The sequence below is a fragment of the Canis lupus genome, chromosome 22, assembly GCF_048164855.1.
Source record: "Canis lupus baileyi chromosome 22, mCanLup2.hap1, whole genome shotgun sequence".
Classification (NCBI taxonomy): Eukaryota; Metazoa; Chordata; class Mammalia; order Carnivora; family Canidae; genus Canis; species Canis lupus.
Genome location: NC_132859.1, coordinates 2,437,921 through 2,459,950, shown reverse-complemented (window position 1 = coordinate 2,459,950; position 22,030 = coordinate 2,437,921). Strand labels below are relative to the sequence as shown.

Sequence of the window (22,030 nt, the reverse complement as noted above, 5' to 3'; positions counted from 1 at the left end):
CTCCCGTGTCTTCCCACGAGGAGTTCAGCAAACCTTCCGGAGTCCTGCCATGTGGATGCGGCCTCCTCTGCGCCCGTCCTCCATCTCCCTTCATCAGGTCTCCGTCCCCCTCCTGCCCCAGCCCCAGCCAGGATCATCAGCAACTCCCTCTTTTCAAATCACTCTCAGGGGCATACAGGCTTAATTTTACATCTCCCAGCTTTAAAGTAAGACTCTCCTTTGACCCAGGTACCTGCTCAGCTACTGCACCATTTCTCTGCTCCATTCACTTCCAAACTTGGAAAGAGTCTGCTGAGGTTGCATCTAAAGCCTGTCCTCCCCTGCCACCCCCCCCCCCCCCCCCGCGCCCCTTTCTTCCATCTGCTCCCGCCTGGCTGTGTTCCCATCGCAGAACGCTGACGATGGGATGGCTCTCATGGACTGCAGGACCTCCCGGATGTGCGCCGGAGCCAGCGGACACGGTTTTGTACCCTCTGAGTGCTCACAGTGTTCCACTCTGTGGGCACGGCTCCTTCTTGAGGAACTCTCTGCTCTTGATTCTGAAACATCCCATGCCCTGGATTCCTTCCTGCTCCTCTGCTGCTGAAGAACCAGAACCCTGCAATGGCCTCTGACTCCTGCGCTGCCTTATAGAACCTTTTCTGTCCCCTCCGCAGGCTCCCCTTACATGGTCTCATCCGCTGCTGTGGATCTTAATACAGCTAATAGACCCATCAGTACCCTCTTCGCAGAAGCATTGGCTCTGGTTTTGTATCATATCTTGGGTTCAATTTATTCTGTTCACCTCATCAGCTTTTACCAACATGTTTGATTCACCACAATAATCCCCACCACCTAGCGCTGCCGACACTTAATAAACAGTGCTGATGGAATGAGCCCCTGAGCTCTGAATGAGATAGGGTATGAAAGGGAGGGGGCTGGTGCAACCATGGAGGATGGGTCCAAGCAGAGCGAATGGGAGCAAATGCTTCGGGGAAGAGGGTTATTGGTTTTTATTTATTTATTTGTTTATCAGAGAGCAAGAGCACAAGCAGGGGGAGCGGCAGACAGAGGGAGAAGGAGAAGCAGGCTCCCCACTGAGCAGGGAGCTAGATGTGGGGCTTGATTTTTCAGGACCCTGGGATCACAACCTGAGCTGAAGGGAGACACTTAACTGACTGAGCCACCCAAGTTTCCCGGGAAGAGGTGTAAATAATGGCTTTCTACTTCCAGAAATGTCCGCCATAGGCACTCGTTTCTAGTTGTGGAATAGAGAAAATGTTTCATAGAACTTTATAGAACTTTTTTGTATCTCATTTGCTTTATAAAGGGAAAGGAGCTTGTAGCTTTAGTTGCTGGGTAATAACCTGATATTTGGGAGTTTTTCTTCAAGAAAGAAAAATATTTTTCTTATAAGCCAAATTCTACCTCTGTTGAGTAGACAATGGTGAATAAAGGCATTCCCATCTTCCAAACAAAGATACCAGAGGGCAATTTAACAGCCAAACAAGCAAGGAAGCCAAGTCCCTAACCCTGGCTGTCTTGCTCCACATCATGTCCCCTACCAATGTAGATAGTGCTTGCCAGTGAGAAGTAAAATAAGAATACATCCACCTCGACTCAACTTTGAGAAAAGGATTTGATTTTTCTGAAGGACATGTACCCTACAGGCATTAGTAGGACACAGAGAAGTCTGAGCCCTGCAACTCCTTGAAAATATCAAATGACCTGGCATGCTGGGTGTTTGAGCCACTTTGTGGAAGAAACCCAGCCATGCCTTTGACTTTTCATGCCATTGAACTTGAGACTCTCCATGCTCTCTGGTTTTGTATCACATCTAGCTGGTGCCAAGAGGATTAGCTCAACTCCAGCTCCCTGTAGAAAGGATTCATTCTCCTGTTTAGGAAATGTGATGTCAAGCTGAAAGAAGCTGATGAGCAAACTCCGTGGGGCCATAAAGCAGGCCTTGGTGAACTGCATTACATGGATGTCTCAGAATAAAATTTAGTTTGAAATGGTCAAGGACAGGGTGTGCCATTGTGGGCTGGGAGCCGCTGTGGCTCAGCTGTTTGTACAGCATTTAATATGTTTATCTTTCTGCTAAACATATTGTTGTTGAGTCATCTCTATTGCACAGACACCCTGTGTGAGGCCCGGCTCTGCAAATCCAACACACAAAGACAGGCCTTCTATCTTCAATGACCTTACAGTCTACAAAGTCAAAATAAATGCTTCCTCTTACTTCTCACTTTGATGAGTAAGGTACCCAGATTTTGAGAAAGGTTAATCATACGTTCTTTTATCAGGGCAGCAACCATGAAGTAATAAAAGTAAAGGAAGAACTTAAATGACCATTATGTCTTTAAGATAATTTAGTAGTATTGCTGCAAACTGAAAATGGAAAGCTGGTTTACCCAAAAGTACCAGCAGCCTCCAAACCATCAATATTTCATGTTACACCATCATGTTACCACTGTCAAAGTAATTACATTAATAAAACAAATAATGGCATTAAACTTCAAAGTTTGGACAGGAAAAAAAAAGACAAAGATTACATATGTCTGAAAAGTAGAGAGACTAATGAAATGCTGTTTGGCCTTCCTTAGAAATTGTTCGAGCCATGACACATGTGATAAACCAAGGAATGGCCATGTATTGGGGGACCTCGCGGTGGAGCGCCATGGAGATCATGGTAATTTCATTTCTATTTTTAAATGGCCATTAAATACTTAACTATTTTTCAGGCGCTAAATGTAAATTACAAGACCTTTTGTAAATTTTCCTAACAATCACCATGACATTAGACTGCTATGATCATTCTGTCATTCCAGAGATGGATAGGGGGCTGGATCTCATCAGCTCAGAATGCAACAGGGAAGGTGTTGGTCTCTAGCAGGAATCATAGTCTAGCATGTTCTTCAGGGGCAAGAGGATACAGTGGACTTCCCAGCTAAGGAGATACGTGAACAAAACAACCTGGCTTCCTTTTTTAAAAACTGTATTAAAGGACTCTACTGCTAACATGCTAATGACTCATCATTTTTATATGTTAGTTTGAGTTTTATTTCTTTAGGAACCTAAATTATGGGTATTGCCATGGACTATTATGATTCACACTTTGACTAATTTGCCCTGGACTTCACTCAATCCAGACCCTCCCAAAGAATAATAAGGATTTCCCACATTTGATATTGTTCTTAGTGAATTGATGGTCATAACTTTGTTTATTATTTGGCATCTTGGTTTGTATTGATTTTCCTAAAACGAAGTTTTCTCATGCATACGGATCACAGAGCAGCCTTATTTCTCATGGGTATAAATTCAGTTGCAATCTTATTTCTCCCTAGGAAGCCTATTCTGTAGCAAGGCAGTTCAATATGATCCCACCGGTCTGTGAACAAGCTGAGTACCATCTTTTTCAGAGAGAGAAAGTGGAGGTTCAGTTACCAGAGCTCTACCATAAAATAGGTAATCTTCACAATCAAATTTACTGATTATTTTTAACAATAAGAGTATCAGTGATCTGGAAAAAAGTGTTACTGAAATGCTTTCCTTAATGTTCCTAATTAACATAGAAATTGTGAGGACTATTCATTTCAGAGACTGTAAAAGAATCAGATGTGCCTATGGGGGTAGTCTATAGAGTATTACTGATGAAATCCAAGCAGTTGTAAATTGTGACTGGTATATAAACTGTACTCAGTAAGTGTTCAAAAAATGCATACAGAAAGAAGGGCAGAAACAATGAAGAAACCCATTTTTTTCATTGGGTACTTCTCTAACCAAAGCATGCATCTTTGACTAAATTATAACTGCCTTACTAAAAAAAAAAAAAAATTATGGATAGATACATCTGTATCTTCTACTCTGTGCCTGAAATTAAGTTAGATATGGGGAGTTCAAGAATGCCTGACAAGCCTAGCACTACATGTGTGTGGGGGTAGATGTAACAATTTCAAAGAAAGGAAAGAAATAACATATACATAAGAATTTTTGTACATCCAAAAAACATGAATGAGCCACATTTTCAGCCTATGTATCACAATAATGTCCAGAGATAACTTTCTTAAAAAAAAAAAAAAAAAAAAAAAGGCAGGAAAACGGTAAGGAAAAAAAGAAAAAAAAAAGAATAAAAAATTGAACAGCAATCCCAACCGTTATAATTGCTGGCACTTGCTGTGTTTACTATGCAGTCGGCACTGTGCTGCTATGTACCAGGCACTATATAGGCACTCCGTGGACAAGTGAAGCACTGAAGCATTCTCCTGTGCAAGTCAGTGTTTGTCTCTGAGAATAAAGAGAAGCAACAATTTTGGACATCAGCAAATTATGAGTGAGCCACGTTTTCAGGCTTGTTTGGCCTGAAAACAAGGCCTGCCCCCTATAACCTACAGTACAAGTTCAGTTGGTTTATAAAAATAACCAAATTTTAATGGAAAGATGTATGCTGGTATTAACTTATCTGACTAGCTGTTTTCCCATAACTAACAAGTTCTCTTTTAAACACTCCCACGCTTTTGATCTCAGTTTGCACTAGCAACTTATTCAGTTTTTTCCTTCTGTAGGAGTTGGAGCAATGACATGGTCTCCACTTGCCTGTGGAATCATCTCAGGAAAATATGGAAATGGAGTGCCTGAAAGTTCTAGAGCTTCGCTGAAGGTATTTTCCCCCACTTCTAGAAAAAAGAGTTCTGGGGATGGGAGAGGATGGAAGATTGGACAGAACAGTTCTGCAGCAGCCTGTGGCTTCCTGGCCCAGGCAGCGCGTGGCCTTGGCCAGCCCAGTGTCCTCAGGCAGGCTCCCCCAGGCCCCGGGGAGGCTCTGCTCCTGGCCAGGCATCAACCAGGCATTCATAATCTGTCTGGGGGGGCTGGGGGAAACTGCCCCGGGGGTGCCTGGGTCAGATTTACAGGGCTCAAATCCCTATGCTTTTATTCTTATGGTAAAGAAGGCATTTCATTCCTCCTTTGAAACTGATGAAATGTAAAATCTCTTTTCAAGAGGATGGTTTGTTTGTTTACTTTTCAACAATTGGGGCAAACCAGCCTAGCTGAGTAGGGCTCCAGGTGGATCGATGTTGTTTACGGTGTGGGGGTGAGGGGTGAGGGGTGAGAGGGAGGGTTGGGAAGCAGATGCTCAGCCAAGCAGGCCTCTATCACTCCGGCTCAAGGCTGGTGTCTTCACAGAGATCAACTAGCCACTGAGTCTTACAGTTTAAATTCTTCTCTGAAGCATAGAGATATTTGGCATCATTGACAAAAATTACTTCCATTTAGAACATCTCAATTATTAATTTATTGGAGAGTACTTCAAACATCCCTCCTTATTAACATAAGGAGGGATGTTTGAAGTACATGTCTGTTTTTAAAAACTTGAGACAACGTGTGATAACATTAGAATCACAAATGATAATGTCAAAGGAGAGAGAATATTGGCATTTTTAAAATTCAGACATGGCAAAGGCCCCGAAGAAGTCTGACACAGCCTCTTGCCTCCGTCAGTACAAAGTTAGCAGGGGAGCAGCTCACATTAAGCCTGAACCACCAACCCTGTAATCAACTTGCTGGGACCACTATGTGCTTCGCTAATCAGAACTGTCTCAAGGTTCTAGGTCTGCCACTCTTTCTGCTTGTTACAGTTGACCTATTAGCTAGTTTGTTCTCTAATATAATATAAATATCTCCTAAAGCATGGTGACATGCCTATTTCTAGCTTGGCATTATCACAAAATATAATTATCCTAGAATATTAATTGTGGTCTTCCTTCTGAAAATTGCAGAATGTTCTGAACCAAGCTTAAATAAGTTAGCAAGGAAAAGCTAAAAGCATCTTAAGATATAAAAAGATAAAGGCAAAAAGAGTGAATAAGAAAGGGAAGCACTGAAAATTGCAGTTTTTTACCGAGAACCTACTATGTGCCAAGCATTGAGCTAAGCATTTTTATTCATTTCCTTTAATCTACACAAAGATAAGTGGATACAGATGACTCTTAATCAGTTATAGCTAAGCATGTTGTCTTACATTCTTTCAGACTTTTTTTTTTTTTACGATTTATTTGAGAGAGAGCACACAAAGGCAGAGGGAGAAGCAGACTCCCCGCTGAGCAGGGAGCCAGATTCGGGGCTCCATCCTAGGACCCCAGGATCATGACCTAAGCCGAAGGCAGATGCTTAACCTGTCACCCAGGTGCCCCTTCAGAGACATTTTTAAAAACCTGAAGTACTTCCACATATACTGGTTCTCAGACTATCCTTGTAAGAGGGTAAACCTTTCCAGTTGTGGAAACCGAGCATAAAGAGGTCAGATAACAATCCAAGAGCGTCAACTCATAATAGAGTTTATAGTAGAACCCAGGTTTCCTGGCTCTCAGTGTATCTCTCTCAAAAACCTTTTTGTTTCCCTGCAAATCTAGGTTTTTAATGGAGGAAGAAGTAGCTGTACTTTTTTGGGGGTGTAAGACTGACCTCCATCATTGTTTGGAAAAAGTTTACAACAGCTTAAAAACAAAAACCTTTCACAGATGCATTAACAAAAAGAGAAAGTAAAAAATAATAAAAAATAGATACGAAAGACTGAAGGTGGCTAAATCCAAAAAGTAACTCAGAAAAATATTTCTATTGTTGACTTTGATAAAGTTAACATCTACTGAAACATCCTTAACAATAAACATGAAGAACTCTCGACAGCTGAAAGGCCTCTATCTGATCACGAAGCAGGTCCCTAGAGCTCCCCGGACTCTCAGGGCTTCCTCAGTCATTAGCCTGAGTGTTTTCTATACGAATATCCGTGCCCTTAGCAATGCCACTCGCAGGGCACCCGGCTGGCTCAGGAGGTAGAGCATGCGGCTCTTGGTCTCAAGGACGTGAGTTCCGGCGCCACACTGGGCATGGAGCCTACTTAAAAAGAAAAATAAAATAAAATTGGTTTAAAAAAATTAAAAGTAACTTAGTAACTGAAGAAAAAAAAATTTAAAGATAGAGGGACACCTGGGCGGCTCAGCAGTTGAGCATCTGCCTTCAGCTTAGGGTGTGACCTGGGATCCCGGGATCGAGTCCCATGTCGGGCTCCCCTGCATGGGGCCTGCTTCTCCCTCTGCTTGTGTCTCTGCCTCTCTCTCCGGGTCTCTCATGAATAAATAAATAAAATATTTTAAAAAATTAAAGAGAACTAGGCAAGTGGATAAATAAGTTAGCAGCTTTCACTTCCTCCCACTCTAAATGAAATAAATGGCTGGTGTTTCACATTAGTTATTGTAAATTATACCAATAAAGTAGATAACTGACGTTTCATGCCGTTGTAAGTATTGAACTTGTATTTGAAAGGTAAATAAAGTAACACAGTGTGAAAAACACCTATCCAGGGGTCGCTTAGAAAGGAATACAACCTGGGGGTTTTATGGGAGGCTGCGTTTGGCCCACTGCCCTCACAGTGACTCCAGACCTTTTGTCACCGGCTATGTCTTCACTGCTGAGCTAGACTCTGCTACTTCTTCACATGTCTGTTAGGCATCCCCCATGGGCATTAGTCATGCCTAGTGGAATCTATCATCACCCCCTAGAACCTGCCCTTCCTCTTGGTTAGCAGTACCTCCACCCTCCATCTGGCCATCCCAGTCAGAAGCCAAGGGTTATGTCAGACTGCCTCCTTTCCTCCCTCAGCCTTGTCCAGTGGGGCACCCATTCCTCCAGGCCATTTCCTAACTCTGTGGCCCATCCCCTGCATAGCCTTTGTTCCAACCACCATCACTTCTTCCCTATTTTGCTGCAGTATAGCTTCCTGTCTTCACTTATTTATTTTTTCCTTTTGTCAACTACCCATCACTGTGATCAGTGATCTTTCTAAAGACTAATCTGACCATATCATAACCCTGCTTAAAATCTGTTCCCTCCCAGTCATTCCGTATAGGACAAAACCCAAACCCCACAGAAAAGCATTCAAGGAAATAACCTTGGGATCTAAGTTGTGCCCATTTTTCCATTCTTGTCTCTCCCCATATTATATCACTGTATTATTCATCCAAATACACTGTACTCTCCTTTGCCCCCCAGAAATGCCCTTTTTTCATCTTGCTGTGAAACCCTCCTCATCTCTAAAGACAAAGCTTGGCTGTCTTCACTTCTGTGAAGCCTGTCCTCACTTTATAAAACTGAATTTTTACATCTTCCTCTGTTATTCCATTAACAGTTCCTTTTTTAAATCTATTTTTTTAAAGATTTTATTTATTTATTCATGAGAGACACGGAGAGAGAGAGATGCAGAGACACAGGCAGAGGGAGAAGCAGGCTCCATGCAGGGAGCCCGATGCGGGGACTCGATGTGGGGACTCGATGTGGGGACTCGATGTGGGGACTCCATGCGGGGACTCAATCCCAGGACCCCGGGTCATGCCCTGAGCTGAAGGCAGTTGCTCAACCACTTGAGCCACTCAGGTGCCCCTCCATTAACACTTCTTACAGAGTCTTAGAACTCTCTAGTTGCAAACAAAAGCATTTAATTCAAATGAATTTAATTGAAGAAGGAGAACATATGAACCCTTGCTGCGAAGGACAGAATGGGGATGCTCTCAGGGTTGACTCCAACCATAGACCTGTACGTTGTCAAGACTCTCCATCTCTATTTTTCTCTGCATGTGGGTGTCTTCTACTACAAACAGGTCTTCTCCGTGAGGCCAGGAGTGGGAAAACTGCTGTTTGCAGGTTTACATCCTTAAAGACACGTAATGCGAGAGAATAGAGAGCTTTCTTTAGGACTCCAGTCCAGAGAAGACGCCAAGCTTGGGTCATGTACCAACTTGTTAGAGCAATGACAGTGGCCCAAAATGTAAAGCGCTTTGACCAGCTCCTGTTAGGGGCATTTCCCGTTAGGCGGCAATCATGGAGGGAGGGACCCCAAATACAAAACACTTCTCAAGTTACAGGACAGAGATTTGTGATTATCTCTAGAACAGACACTGAAACTCAGGTAATTCATCACAGAGCCTGGCACATGACAGGCACTCAGTGAATGTTTGTTGACTGAGTGCAATGAGCCATAACAGAAGATCAACAAAGTCTGATCGACAGACCAGGGGTGCAGCTTTTAAGTAGAAATGAACTAGGGGGAAAAAAAAAAGAAAGAAAGAAATAGTGCAATAAAATTTATGGGCAGGTCTTTCCTGTTGCTAGCAAAATGCTAATAGAAAAATCATAAAATATGTACCCCCTCTGTCAAATGAAAATAGGAACATGCAAACTCAGGTGAATCAAGGTGGGGGAAGAGTGGCAGTTCGAGTACTCCAGCTGTTCAGGTTAGAGTTTTGCACATCACAGTGTCATTTCAGAAGGAGATTTTTTTAGCTTCAGCTGTTTACTAGAGATTTCAGCTTCAATATCAAAGATTTTGCTGCTCTTTTGAGCCAAAGATTTTGAAGTTTAAATTACAATAGTCAGTGATCTTAGGTGCTAAACGATTCCAAGACAAGGTCCAGAGATGAAATGTGACTTCCTCTGTCCATGGCTTTATAGCTGCAGCCTGAGTTTCAATCCATTATTAACAAACAGGCCAGCTGGAGGTTTCAGGGCCAATCCCACAGACCAGTCCTACCCCTGGCATTACCTGTAAAATGGTCACAGCATTGCGAGATGGCAAAGAAATAGGCTTTAAGAAAATTTAGAGAATTTTGTGACTTAGGTATAAAAGTAATAGCCCGCTAATCTGTGCAGAAGAGCTCATCTTTTCCTTGGAGATTATCTCCTGAGTATCTAGTCCAGTGCTGGGCTCTATGTTGAATCCTGAGGATACAGGGAAGGGGACAGTCCCCATCTTCACGGAGTAACTTGGGAACCGAACCTGTTAGAAACAGTGTGGAATTCACAAGCACCGTGGAGCCTCACGGGACTGTCGGCAAAGTTGTCCTGGAATAAGGAGGTGGCATCTGTGCTCAATCTGAAATACTGAAGAGATCTGTTTTTACCCCGTCGAGCGAGCCCTGGTCGCTTAGATTCCTCCTTCACTGTGGCTCGGTGGCAAGCACTGTGTCAGGATGGGAGATGTTGAGATGAACAAGCCCATCCCTGCCTTCCTCCATGTAGTTAGATCGACATGTGACCAAATCCCTGCAGCAGTGGAGTAAGCGGTACAGGGGGTTGGAAGAAAAAAATCAGCTTTTAATTCATGGATTGCTGCCCAGTCAACAAGCTGGGTTTATTGTTGCACACAACCACACCCACCACCAATCCTCTTACAAAAAATACTGGTTCACTTCCATATTTATATTTTAATTAAGCCTCATCTCCTCTCTGTGCTAACATTTCCCCACTTGTAAAGCAGTTAAAGCTATTTATTTCCAAAAACACTTTTGTTTCCTTTGGTATGAGGAAAGGCAGTATAAATACCATGCGTCTACTTTTTATAAATCCTAGCCTGCTTTTGTGTTCCAGTGATTAAAGCAACGAGATTTATAGTGTTGAGTGTAGGGAGAGAGACTCAGTAAATGAATGTTTGATGTTTGTTACTCTTAGAAGTCTGCCTCTCAGTACGTCTTGTGTGTGCATGTGTGTAAATGCGTGCGTGCACACACACATCTTGTAGCTCGATCCTAAGAGTGCAAAGGCATCCCACGAGATAAGGTCTCAGAACTGCAGTTTAGAAGTGATGAGTCACACCACCATTCCCTATGTGTGTTGGGAATATTGAGAACGCTCCTCGTTACAATAAAAAATAATCATTTGGCTATTGGTTGTCAGCCTTTTCTTTTCTTTTTTTCTTTTCCTTTGAATAACACTCAGGAAAGACTGGTTCCCTGAAAGGTGTTATGAAACTAAAGTGAGGGTTGTGATGTTTTCCCACCGCGGACAGGGAGCGTTAAGTTCAGGGGCTCTGGGCCCCAGCACACGGGTCTGCGCTCCAGGCCACCCCTCCTCCTGGGAGAAGCTGAGGCTTCCGGGAGCTGAGGCTGGGAAAGCTCTTGGCCAGCTCCCTAAGCAAAGTCTCAAGTAAGCAGCCCAGACCGTAAGCCTTTGAGATCTAGGAAGCAGGCAGAACGGGGGCAGCTTGCCATTTCTCTTTCACATCTGCAAAATCATTCCAAAAATCATAATAAAACATAATGCGGTTACCCTCTTCTTTGGAAATACTGTCTTAGGATGAAGAAAAAAATACTTAAAAACAAAAGCAGCCTTATTGAAATCGTGTGGGTGGCATGTCTGTGATGATTGCTGCCTTTCATTTTGCAAACACAACGGATCAAGTCCACATTGCCACACAATGGATGGTTTCTGGTATTTTCAGTAAAACAGACATTCTTACAAATATTCTTTACCTTTGGATGTTGCTTAGTGTTAGTTTTAAAAAGAGCATTCTACTGTCCCTCATTTCTTAATAAGAGCAGAACCTTCTGGAAAGCAAAGCACTGAGAACTCTGAAAAGATTTTTCTTCTATTTAGGAAATTAGCTCACTTTATGGGCTACAGATCAGAGTCAGTCTCGTCTCAGAGGTTTTATAAAGGAGTTTCCGATTCTGGGCTTCCTTACCTTTTAAAGTTTCAGTCGCTACCCAAAAGATAATACACATTTGGGATAGTCTTTATCCACTTTAAAATTTTAAAAGTGTACTTGGGCACCTATTAGTTATGCCTTGGCTGCTTCTAGGAAGGAGCGGAGAGACCTCACAGTAATGCCAGGCTGTAAGAATAGAAGCCTGGCAGGAAACACAAGGCAAGGAGAAGGATAGTTACAAAAGAATGTAAGATAATGGCTTTCTCTGAGCAGAAAGCTTGGCATCCAGTTTTCTTGATGAAAAGGAAACCTTACAGACCTTGGTGAAATGTCAGTGGTTTGGTTTTTTTTCTACATTCTCAAATTGGGCTATTGCAGTAAGAGGCTTTCCTCCACTTAGACTACTTATCGTTGATTATATGTCAGGATTTTAAGAACTTCCATGCATATGGATGGATTTGAAGGGTGACTATTAGTCAAAATCAGTCTGTCCCGAGCCAGTAAACAAGGAGTGAGAGCATGGGGAACATTTCTTTGCCTAAAAGCATAGGCGTCCAGTTGCCACCAGACATAAAGGTTAGGGAAGAAGGTTCAGGAATTCACCATTCTCCTCTTTCACAGACTTAACAATCGTTGCCTCAGACCCTGACCAGATATTAACATTTAAATGCTCTTCTTCTCCCTAGTGCTATCAGTGGCTGAAGGAAAGAATTGTAAGTGAAGAAGGCCGAAAACAGCAAAACAAGCTTAAAGACCTTGCCCCGATTGCTGAGCGTCTGGGATGCACACTACCTCAGCTAGCTGTTGGTAAGGTGACCGGGAGGGGAGGCTCTGCTAGGTCACAGGGAAGAGTTTTCACATCCCTACCATGATAAAAGTATCTGGTCTAAGGGCAGACTGATCTCTAAAGCATAAGCTCCTGGTTAACACTATCTAAAACGAAGTTTTCAGAGTTACCCAGAATTGTCCACATGCTAAAGCACTTCCTTCCTGCCTCTGTCCCTCGTAACACTGTTTAAATGAGAACAAGTCCGTGAAAACACACACATCCTCATGGTTTCAGGGGTGAATGCCCCTCAGTTGTGTATCCACTGTGACATCCATTTCTTCTGACTCAGTTTTCCATCCCTGTGGAAGCTAAGGGGGGCTGGTGAGAGGCCAGAGGCAGGGCTGGGTGTGCCCCGGGCCCAAGGCTACTGCCACATGGAAAACTGTCCTAGAGGAACAGCTTCAACCTGCAACTCCCTGCGGGGCCATGAAAAATGCTCTTCCATCACTCTGGAATTGATGGGATGTCAGGGTCACTCACTTGGTTGAAAACCACATGAGCCAGTGCTGTCCAATAGGAGTATAATGTGAACCACATGTTTAATTTTAACTTTTCTAGTGGCCAAACTAAAAAATTAAAAAGGAAAATAGGGGAACTTAATCATGGATTTTATTTAACCGGTACGGTCAAAGCAGCATCAGTTAACACATAATGACTTAAAAAGTTATCGAGATACTTTACATTCTTTTTTTCATAGTAAGTCTTCAAAATTGAGAATGTATTTTATACCTACAGCACATCTCAGTTCACATCTCCAGTAGCCACACGTGGCTTAGAGACCTTGCTCAAGGTCTTGTCTCCTTAATCATCAAACCAGTCCCTTGAGGTGCTATCACTCGCCCTACCTTACAGATGTTAAGGAAAAATTTGCAGTCATTATCTCCACCTTACCAATGAAGAAACTGAAGGAGAAAAAAAAAAAATCCTTGGGGTAGCTATGAGAAAAGAATAAAATGGGCATAGATTCTAGAAAAAAATCCCCAAGGATTAAGAAACAGCAGGAACTGAGACTAATCCAATACAATGTGAAGTAAGGAGATAAAAAGCTCAAGTTCTATGAAAATAAAAAATGTAACAGAATATTTGTTAGATGTGGGATTCTTCTGTGGCTGGAAGGCAAGGAATGGCTGCAGCTAGAGACAGCCAGAAACGGGAGGCAGTTGGGGAGAATGTGGGGAGAAGGTACATATACAGGACTTGCTTTCGTCCTTTCTTTCAAAAAATGAAAAGTCAAAGAATGATGTGATTATTAGCATCCCTAGAGCTTTAACAAGCAGAGTAAAAAGTACTGGCCATTTGGCCATAAGCAAATCATTTAACCTATCAATTTTCTTATCTATAAAGTGCATATAACACAGATCTTATGAATTTGTTGGGTAAAGGGAAATTATTTATATATATATATATGTATGTATATAAATATGCCATATATATATGGCAAAGAGTAGATGCTCAATAAATGGTGATGATAATGATGATATTTTTGCAAAAAAATGCTCAGACCTACAACTCCATTCCTAGCCATGGCGTGTAGTCAGAATGACGGGCAGAGAAACACCTATTCTTGAAATACAGTCGGTCGTAAATATGGTTTTAGGTGGTAACGTGACAGTGAGTTTTGAATTTAGCTCTGGAAGAGAACATTGTCTTTCTAAAGAGGAAATCTTGACCAGATTTAAACTTTCACTGGATGTTAGATATACATGAAAGACCCTCGTTACAGTTGGAGTTTAAGTTAAAACATGCTTCGATCCTCCCTTTCCTTCCTCTCTGCCTCCAGTTGTCTTGCTTGCCTGTCTTTTTTTCTTTATAAACAAGTAGTTTTGCTTTTAAGCGCAGAACTCTCAAACCAAGAGGGAAATTATTTCCAGGCATATTACCTTTGATCTGCTAGCAGGGTGTAGGGGGAGAGGGCATCCTTTGTCAGGAAACAAACCACTTGAACCCAGCTGTAGGCTGGCTCCCATGCTGCACACCTGCACGGGGGCCAGCATTCACACTCGGCTCATAGGCGTCCTGGACAGGACTGCTGGTAACACGGCGTTAGAAGCGACGATCATCTGTATGTATTCTCTGTCACACTGGCCAGCTCTGTCCGGTGGGTCCCCCATGTCCTGCAGCCCATGGGTAAAACCGGCTGTTGCTGACATCAGGTAGTTTATGGGCAATGATTTTCGGAGTGTCCTGCTTTGACCTCAGAACTTAATACCAGAGCCAAGAGTTCTCCAAGTGCAAAGCAGGAAATAATGCAGCCAGGAATACAAAAAAAAAAAAAAAAAAAAGTCCTGGATCACTGGGCATTTTGCCTTTATAGAGTATTATTTTGCCCATGTGGAAAGATTTAGTGATTGACTCAAAAAGCCAGAACATGGTAACAGCCTAACAGTATCTATTGCAGGGTCTGAGCAGATGGGGGCAGAAGTAATGCTTGGGGACACCCACCAGCCATTCACACCTGTATTTATTCAGCAAACACGTACTAAGCGCCTACTATGTGCAGGTGCTGGACTGGGTGCTGAGCATCCATGTGCAAACAATGTATCTCACAGCCTGGTGGGCAAATCAAGAAAATAAAGTAGGTAACTTTAATGCAGTGTTGTAATAAAATAATTGAGAAGGGCACAGAGGTTCTGGAAGTTAAGCAAAATGTAGAGGTTCCCAACCCAGCCTGGGATTTAGGGAAGGGCTTTGGGAAGAGGCAGTGCCCATGAGGAATCTCAACTGATGAGCAGGTATTAGTGAGGCAGAAGGACATTCCAGGCCAAGGGCACACTTGGGCCGAGGGCTTGAGGAGGAGAAAAACAGCATGAGGTTTGGGGACGGAAAGGATTTACCGGAGACAGTTGAGTGCTGCTGAAGCCTAAGTTCAAGGCAGGGAGTGAGAAGCCACACAGCTGGAGGGACCGGCTGCCCAGCAAGTTTGCCAGGGTGAGGAGTGAGAGCTTCGTCTTCCAAGACAACGACTGTGTCAGGCACATGTTGAAGACCTTTTAAGCAGATGTGCATGATCGGATTTGTATCTGGAAAGATTGCTGCTCAATGTATGACAATTATGGGGGAAAAGGAGGGAAAATCCTGTGAAGTGGAGGGCAGGGGTGGGGGGCAGACCAGCTGGGCAGGAGAGGGACAGTGAGGGGCATGAGGACGGTGGGCAGTGAAACCAGAGCAGTCATTCTCAGTGTGGTCCCACCTCCACGTGATGGAATGCCATTTGGTGAAAAGGGAAGTATTTACTAATAAATGCTAATAATGTGGTAAACCTTGCAAAGATGCTGAAAGAAGTCAGACAAAAAAGATCCGTATTTTAGCTAGGATTCCATTCAAATTGTGTCCAGAATAAAATTTATAGGGGTACAAAGTAGATTAGTGGTTTCCTGGACTTGGGGTAGAAATGGGACTAACTATAAATGGTGATGGTTGCATATCATATCATATGTTGCATATTTGATACTTAAAAAATTATTGAATGATAAACCTTAAATGGGGAAATTTTACCTCAACAAAGTTGTTTTTAGAAAAAGCATGGTCCCTGGAAGCTTATCAGAAATGCAGATCCCCAGGCCCCAGTCCAGCCCTTCTGAGTCGGAAACCCAAAGGTGGCACCCAGTGACCGTTCCACAAGGCCTGCGGGTGGCTGAGGCATTGCCACCACGCGAGCTACTGGATTAGAGGAATATTGGGGAGGAGTAATCTAGCAGACGTGGCAATTAAAAGGGAACGCAGGCTCGAAAGGGCAGTTCCTAAGGGTAACACCCTGCTTTGGGGATCAGGAGGCCGAGGTGCTTGGTGGTGCCACTAAATGAGGCTGGGATCGCCGGGCAGGCGGGCTTGGGCGTTAGGCAGCAAGAGCCAGCAGGGCCTGTGGGGCGCCGCAGCGAGTCCGGCAGGTGCTGCATCCAGGCCTCCCCAGAAACCTCTAGTTGCAGGCGGCTTCTGACACGGTAGGAAGGGGACAAGGGGGACCGACCCCGGGGAGTCTAACCCAGCCTTTGAGAAGTTCAGGACGGGACAAAGTTGGGGCAGTAGCTGGACGGACGTGAAGGGTCGGAGGAGCCAGAATGGGGCAAATCTGATAAAGAGGAAGAAAGCTGTAAGGAACTTAAGATTCAGCAGAGCAAGAAACGATGGAGGAGCCCAGTCCAGAAGGCGACGAAGTGGGACCCAGGGTAGGCTTTGGCCTCGCTCGCACCTCATCTCCCGCCCCTGGGCCGCGCCTGCCGCTCGCCCGCCTGGCCTGAGGGGCTCAATTCTCCGCGGGCAGGAGGTCGCCGAGGCGGGAGGGGGCGAAGGCCGGGAGGGGCGCGCCTGAGCAGCCCGGGCGGACCGGCCGGGAGGGGAAGCCTGCGTCGCTCGGTGGGTGGAGGCGAAGGAACGAGCCCCGCGGTCTGCAGGCCCGTGTGTGACCGGGCGGGGGCGGGGCGGAGTGTGCCTGGGACGGCCCAGCCGCGGGGCAGCTCCCGCCCCTCCTCCTGCAGGAGCTCGCGGAGTTCGGGCGTGCGGGCGGCGGGAGGGGCCTGGGCCGCCTGACGCCGTGTCCTTCCTTCGCAGCGTGGTGCCTGAGGAACGAGGGCGTGAGCTCCGTGCTCCTGGGCTCCTCCACGCCCGAGCAGCTCGTGGAGAACCTCGGCGCCATCCAGGCAAGTACCGCGGCCCGGCCAGCGCCGCCCGCCCCGAGGCCGCCCGTTCCCGGGGGGGGGGGGGGGGGGGGGGTGGGGGGTGGGGGGGGTGGCCCAGGGGACTGCCCGCCGCCCGGGGGCTCCCCGAGTGTCCCCACCGCTCCGCCAGTTCCCGGCGGCCCCCGCGGCCCCCCAGGCGACGTCGAAGACCTGTGCAGGGAATGTTGCCCACATTTTAAAGAGGAAACGGGCTCAGAATTGTTGGGGGCTCCGGGACATCTTCCGTCTTGCAGCCGGTTCAGAACCAGCCACCCCACTCCTGCCCCGGCGGGTGGGAACGGGGGGGCGGGGGGGGCAGTGGCCGCCGTGACCTCCCCCGCCCGCTCCCTGCTCTCGCCGCGGCCACAGCTGCCGAAGTGGGTCTCCCGCCCGCGTGCCCGCGTGCCCTGGGCAAGCCCTGCCCCCCGGCCCGGGGCAGAACCACCCGCGTCCTGGCTGGGCCGTGGGAGGGGCGGGGGAGGAACGGCCGCCGCGACCCGGGGCAGCAGGCGCCCCGCAGCCGAAGGTGCCGCCGCTTCAGCTCCTGAAGTTCCCGAGCAGGCGGCGAGGGGCGCGCTGGGCCGGGGCCGGGGCCGGGGCGTGGGCAGGCGCGGGTCACCCAGGCCCCTGCGAGCCCGCCGCGTGCCGGACGCCGGGCAGCCGCGCGGTGGCCACTGACGCTCGCGGGGCAGAGACGTGACCGACAGGACGGCGGTTCGAACCGCGCGGCCGCTCGGTAGCCAGAGGCCGGGAGACCCCGGGAGACCCCGGGAGACCCCGAGCAACGGGCGGGCCTACGTGCGCCGCGTCTCTGCGCCAGGCCCGGGCTGCGCGTCCTGGGGCCCGAGCGGGAGCCCTGCGGGCCCGGGGGACACCGCGGGGGCCTGGGGCGGACGTGCTGCTGGCGGGGCTCCGGGCGTGGGCCGGCCTCCGTGGGGGGACGGGCGCCACCGCCGCGAGCAGCCCCCCCGAGGCCCCCAGCTGCGCGTCCGCCCGGCCCGGGCCTGTGGGCTGTTTGTGGATCTGCGGTGGAGGAAAGTGTTTGACAACAGGCGCCAACAGTAAGGAACTGGCGGCTTCACAGGGAACTCTGGGTGCGGGGCTGCTTGAAAATCCAGCTCTGACGACGCTATATATACATTTTTCATGTTTTATTCAAGTAGTTTTACGGTTTCTTTTTTTAATGTCAAACTCTCGGAAATTCACTTCGGCGTCCTGAAGGAAGAGTTTTCCCTCCTGGCGGGCTGACCCGCAGCTCCACTTGGCCGACGTGGGGCCCCGCGTGGGGCCGCCTCGCGCCGGCGTCAGCTCCCCGAGGCTCCGCAGCCGGGGGGACAGATGTTCCCCTTGGTGCGGAGAGGAAGGCGGTAGGCACGGGTAGGCCTCGGGGCCTCGAGGCTCCGGGGGGCAGGCCTGCCGCGGAGTCGGGTCACCCGGCGTCACCCCGGCCTCCTCCCTCGACGACCGCAGCGTGGGGGGCCGGAACCGCCGCCTGACGGGGTCGGCCACGGTCTGACCCGGGGTCAGTCTACCCGCGAACAAGCCAGCCGTCCCCGTCCAGGGGTGTAGCCTGTGCCCTTGATTCCCGAGCTCCCTCCGGCCGGGTCACCGCCGCGCTCCCGCCTGCACCAGCTGCGCCGGCAGCAGGGTCTCTAAGGCCGCTGCCCCTTTCCACCTCCTCCAGCTCAGCCCCGGGCTACCTCGGGGTGTCTGACCGGGTCACGCCCAGCGCACAAGTCCCGGGCGGCATCCGGGCTCCACACGCTCCACACGGCGGCCCCGGCGGCCTTCCGTGCTGTCACCCCAACTGCCCCTTCCCGGGATGTGGCCACGGGCGCAGCGCCTCCTCCCTCCCTGGTCCCCGGAGCCGAGCGGCCCCCACCCGGGCCTCTCACCGGAAATGGCCTCTCGGTGCAGAGCAGCTTGTCAGGAGGGCGACGCCGCAAGGGGGAGGCGTACTGGCTCTGAAAGACTTCGTATTTAAAAAAGACGTAGAGCATCTTAGTTTTCTGTAAGACACATCGAAAGGTTTTAGATAAAATGAAGGGCTTTTTGTTTTAAAGACTATTCATGAGAGAGAGAGGGGCAGAGACACATGCTGAGGGAGGAGCAGGCTCCACGCTGGGAGCCCGACGCGGGACTCGATCCCGGGTCTCCAGGATCAGGCCCTGGGCTGAGGGAGGCGCTAGACCGCTGAGCCCCCCGGGCTGCCCTAAAATGGAGGTTTTAAAGACACTGATTTCCTGTTTCTCTCCCCTGTGATGTGGCCATTAGAAAATCTGAAATCCCGGGGCTCCTATTTCCCGGAGCCCGCACTTCCACGGTCCGCCTTTACGCGGCTACGCAATACTTAGAAGCAGCAACTGTGAGCCAAGCCAAGCCCTCTCCGCGCAGGGGCGCAGTGGAGAAAACAAGGTCCCTGAGCTCAAGGAGCTCGCGGGCGGGAGGGGGGGCTTCCCTGGGGCTGCGGTGCACAGGTCCAGACGGCTTCGCTCCGCCCTAAGCACAAGGAACAAACGATCAGGTACTAACCTTTCCCTTCGTCCTTCTCCTGCTCTCAGGTTCTCCCAAAGATGACATCACACGTGGTAAATGAAATTGATAACATATTGCGAAACAAGCCCTACGGCAAAAAGGACTACCGATCCTAAGTGCATGAGTCGTGGGACCTGCATGGGTAAACCGCGGTCTGTCCGTACAGAACGGTGTCACTAGCCGGCCTTGAGTCACTTAGCAGCCTGCTGCTCAACCTCTAGTATTCCCGGATCCTGAGGTACCTGCTGTCGCTACCACTGTGCACCCGAGTTACGAGCACATCTGAAAACTCACAACCAAGAAAATCCATTCTATTTTCTTATCTTGGACTGGAGTCACCTAGTGTTGCACCTCATGCTTACGCCACAGAGAGTATGCGAGGGGGAGGCCTGTCACCTTCAGGCACTTAGTAACTTGAAGGCTGTACAGATATATTTTTTCAAATGCATAAAATCCGCAGATGCAACGTGGGCTGCATCAGAAAAGAGTAGGCTACGTTCACTCAGAAGTCTTACTTGGGAGAATAAGCAGAAACAACTTCACATTTTTTTTCTATTTCTACAGTAAAGAGTTGTTTCCCTTGTCCTTCAACAAAAATAAAATTCCAAGGTATGCTTTCATTACCTTTTAAAAATATTCACTGTTGTTTGGCCCGAAGAATGCCCTGTATTGTAATTTACCCGAAGTATCTATTAGGATCCTATTAGCATCATGTCCATTCACATGTAAAGGTGGTGAAAGGATGGTGAAAGGACGAACACCACGTCTTTACCTTGACACATTATATGCCTAATTTAGAAAAGGGAGGATTACACTGCTATGGAAGCTTAGCCTTGAACAAAATGTAATATATCTGCAATTGAAGTGTTCACTTTTGACTACATTTTATTAAAACCTGCTTTATACTTTGGACTGCTTGTAGGCACAGCTTCTGCAAGTTTAAATATTTGAGCTTTAAAAATAAATAGACACATGCTCAGTTTTGTAAGTAAACCTGTAAAATACCCACAAAGGCAAATGTTTGCTGTTTAATTAGCACTGGGACTTTATAATAGAACACGGGTTTTTGAGGAGTTAACATGAAAGGGAATCACGGACTTCGTGAAAAATGCTGTCACTGCTCAGCATATGCTGGGTGAATGAACCTGCCTAGTAAAAAGCAAATGTTAGAAAATTTCCTGATTCTATAACCACATTATATGCACTAAACTAATGCATGAAAGTTCTCTGCATGGATGGGAGGGGCCTAGCCTCCTTGCACACAGAAGCTGAGGGCTAACTCGTTACCTACCCTCATGAATATTCCACTTGAAAAAAACCTGAGAATATCTTGTGTGTACCTGTAAGGAGGGAAAACTCCGGGGGGGGGCGGGGGGGGGGCTATGTCTCTATTTGGATACCTGAGCATGTACAAGATTCTGATTTTCTGGCTAGCAGTACCCCATAGGGAAGCCACTCTGAGATGTAAAGAATAGACTATCGGCTTAAAATGCTACTTTCTGTCACCATTTCCAAATACGTATTTCATGACTTAAATTCTAAATCTTAAAGTGTTAATGTGAAACACCAATACATTTTTTTTTGTTACTACTACCTGTATTTTAATAAGAAAACAGTTGGTTTTTTTGCCCAGTAGTACCAGATTAATGATGGATCATCCTTCAGTTGTTCATTGTATTAAGCCAGTGAACCGCTGTCTGCATAAATGAGCTCAAGTTGTCTAATTGGAACTGCAATTTAACTTACTTGCTTAGAGTAATAAAAGCATTTTGTGCATTTAATCTGAGTTATCTGATCTTTCATTATAAAGGAATATATATATATACACCTCCATGAAATAGGCAGGAAGAATCATTTGAATAAAAATTATTTTGGCAAGTAAGCAGCATTGAATGAAACCTATCAAAAGATTTCAGTGACCAAACTTTTTTCTCCTCTTATTAATGAAGAAAATTATTAACTGCTAAAGATATCCTCTCTCACTGGGTTTTAAAAATACACTACACTGAGGCCAAAGGGTTTCAGAAACCTTTAAGAACACCTGCAGATTAAGGCCAAATGACAAACATCATTGCTTACCCATGGGAACAACTTGTTTTTTTAGCAGACAAATCATCTGCCATAGTAAACATACTAGATTAGAAACGTCCGTTACATCCTTAAGAAAAGTTTCCACCTACTCCCATTTTCTTTGCTGGAAAGAATTTCTTAGCAGGGAGCATACCCTTCCGAAGGGTAACCGGGGGAGCAGCCATCCACATACGGACATCTTAGACGCTTGTGCGCCTGGCTTCCCGCTCTAAGAACTAGCTTCATCCTCATCAGTAGTGTCCCATCTGTCATCAGGTGTCAGAGCTTCACCTTCGCCAGCTTTGGGGCCACCACTCCTTGGCAAAGGGGAAACCAGGCCTAAACCCCAAGTTTTCAGTGTTCTAGTCCAGTGCTTTTTTTTAAGGATGAATTTTATGAATTCTGGAGGTAATTTTTTTTACAGTAAAAAAGCTGGGGGAAGAATCCAAATTCAGAATCAGTTAAGAGGCAAAGGCCAGAAAACAG

The 22,030-nt window shown here is 46.8% G+C and overlaps 1 protein-coding gene across 4 annotated transcripts in view; it reads left to right on the top strand.

The window, feature by feature from the left end:
• KCNAB1 (potassium voltage-gated channel subfamily A regulatory beta subunit 1) overlaps nucleotides 1-21,255 on the top strand; it is a 359,203-nt gene extending 337,948 nt beyond the window's left edge. For all 4 annotated transcript variants that reach the window (XM_072792175.1, XM_072792176.1, XM_072792179.1 and 1 more), the window contains 6 exons: nucleotides 2,586-2,671; nucleotides 3,327-3,447; nucleotides 4,545-4,639; nucleotides 12,142-12,262; nucleotides 16,833-16,921; nucleotides 19,501-21,255. In XM_072792175.1, coding sequence (XP_072648276.1) covers nucleotides 2,586-2,671; nucleotides 3,327-3,447; nucleotides 4,545-4,639; nucleotides 12,142-12,262; nucleotides 16,833-16,921; nucleotides 19,501-19,590 — 602 coding nt within the window. In that variant the 3' untranslated portion in view covers nucleotides 19,591-21,255. The remainder of the gene's footprint in view (nucleotides 1-2,585; nucleotides 2,672-3,326; nucleotides 3,448-4,544; nucleotides 4,640-12,141; nucleotides 12,263-16,832; nucleotides 16,922-19,500) is intronic.
• The last annotated feature ends 775 nt before the right edge of the window (nucleotides 21,256-22,030 follow it).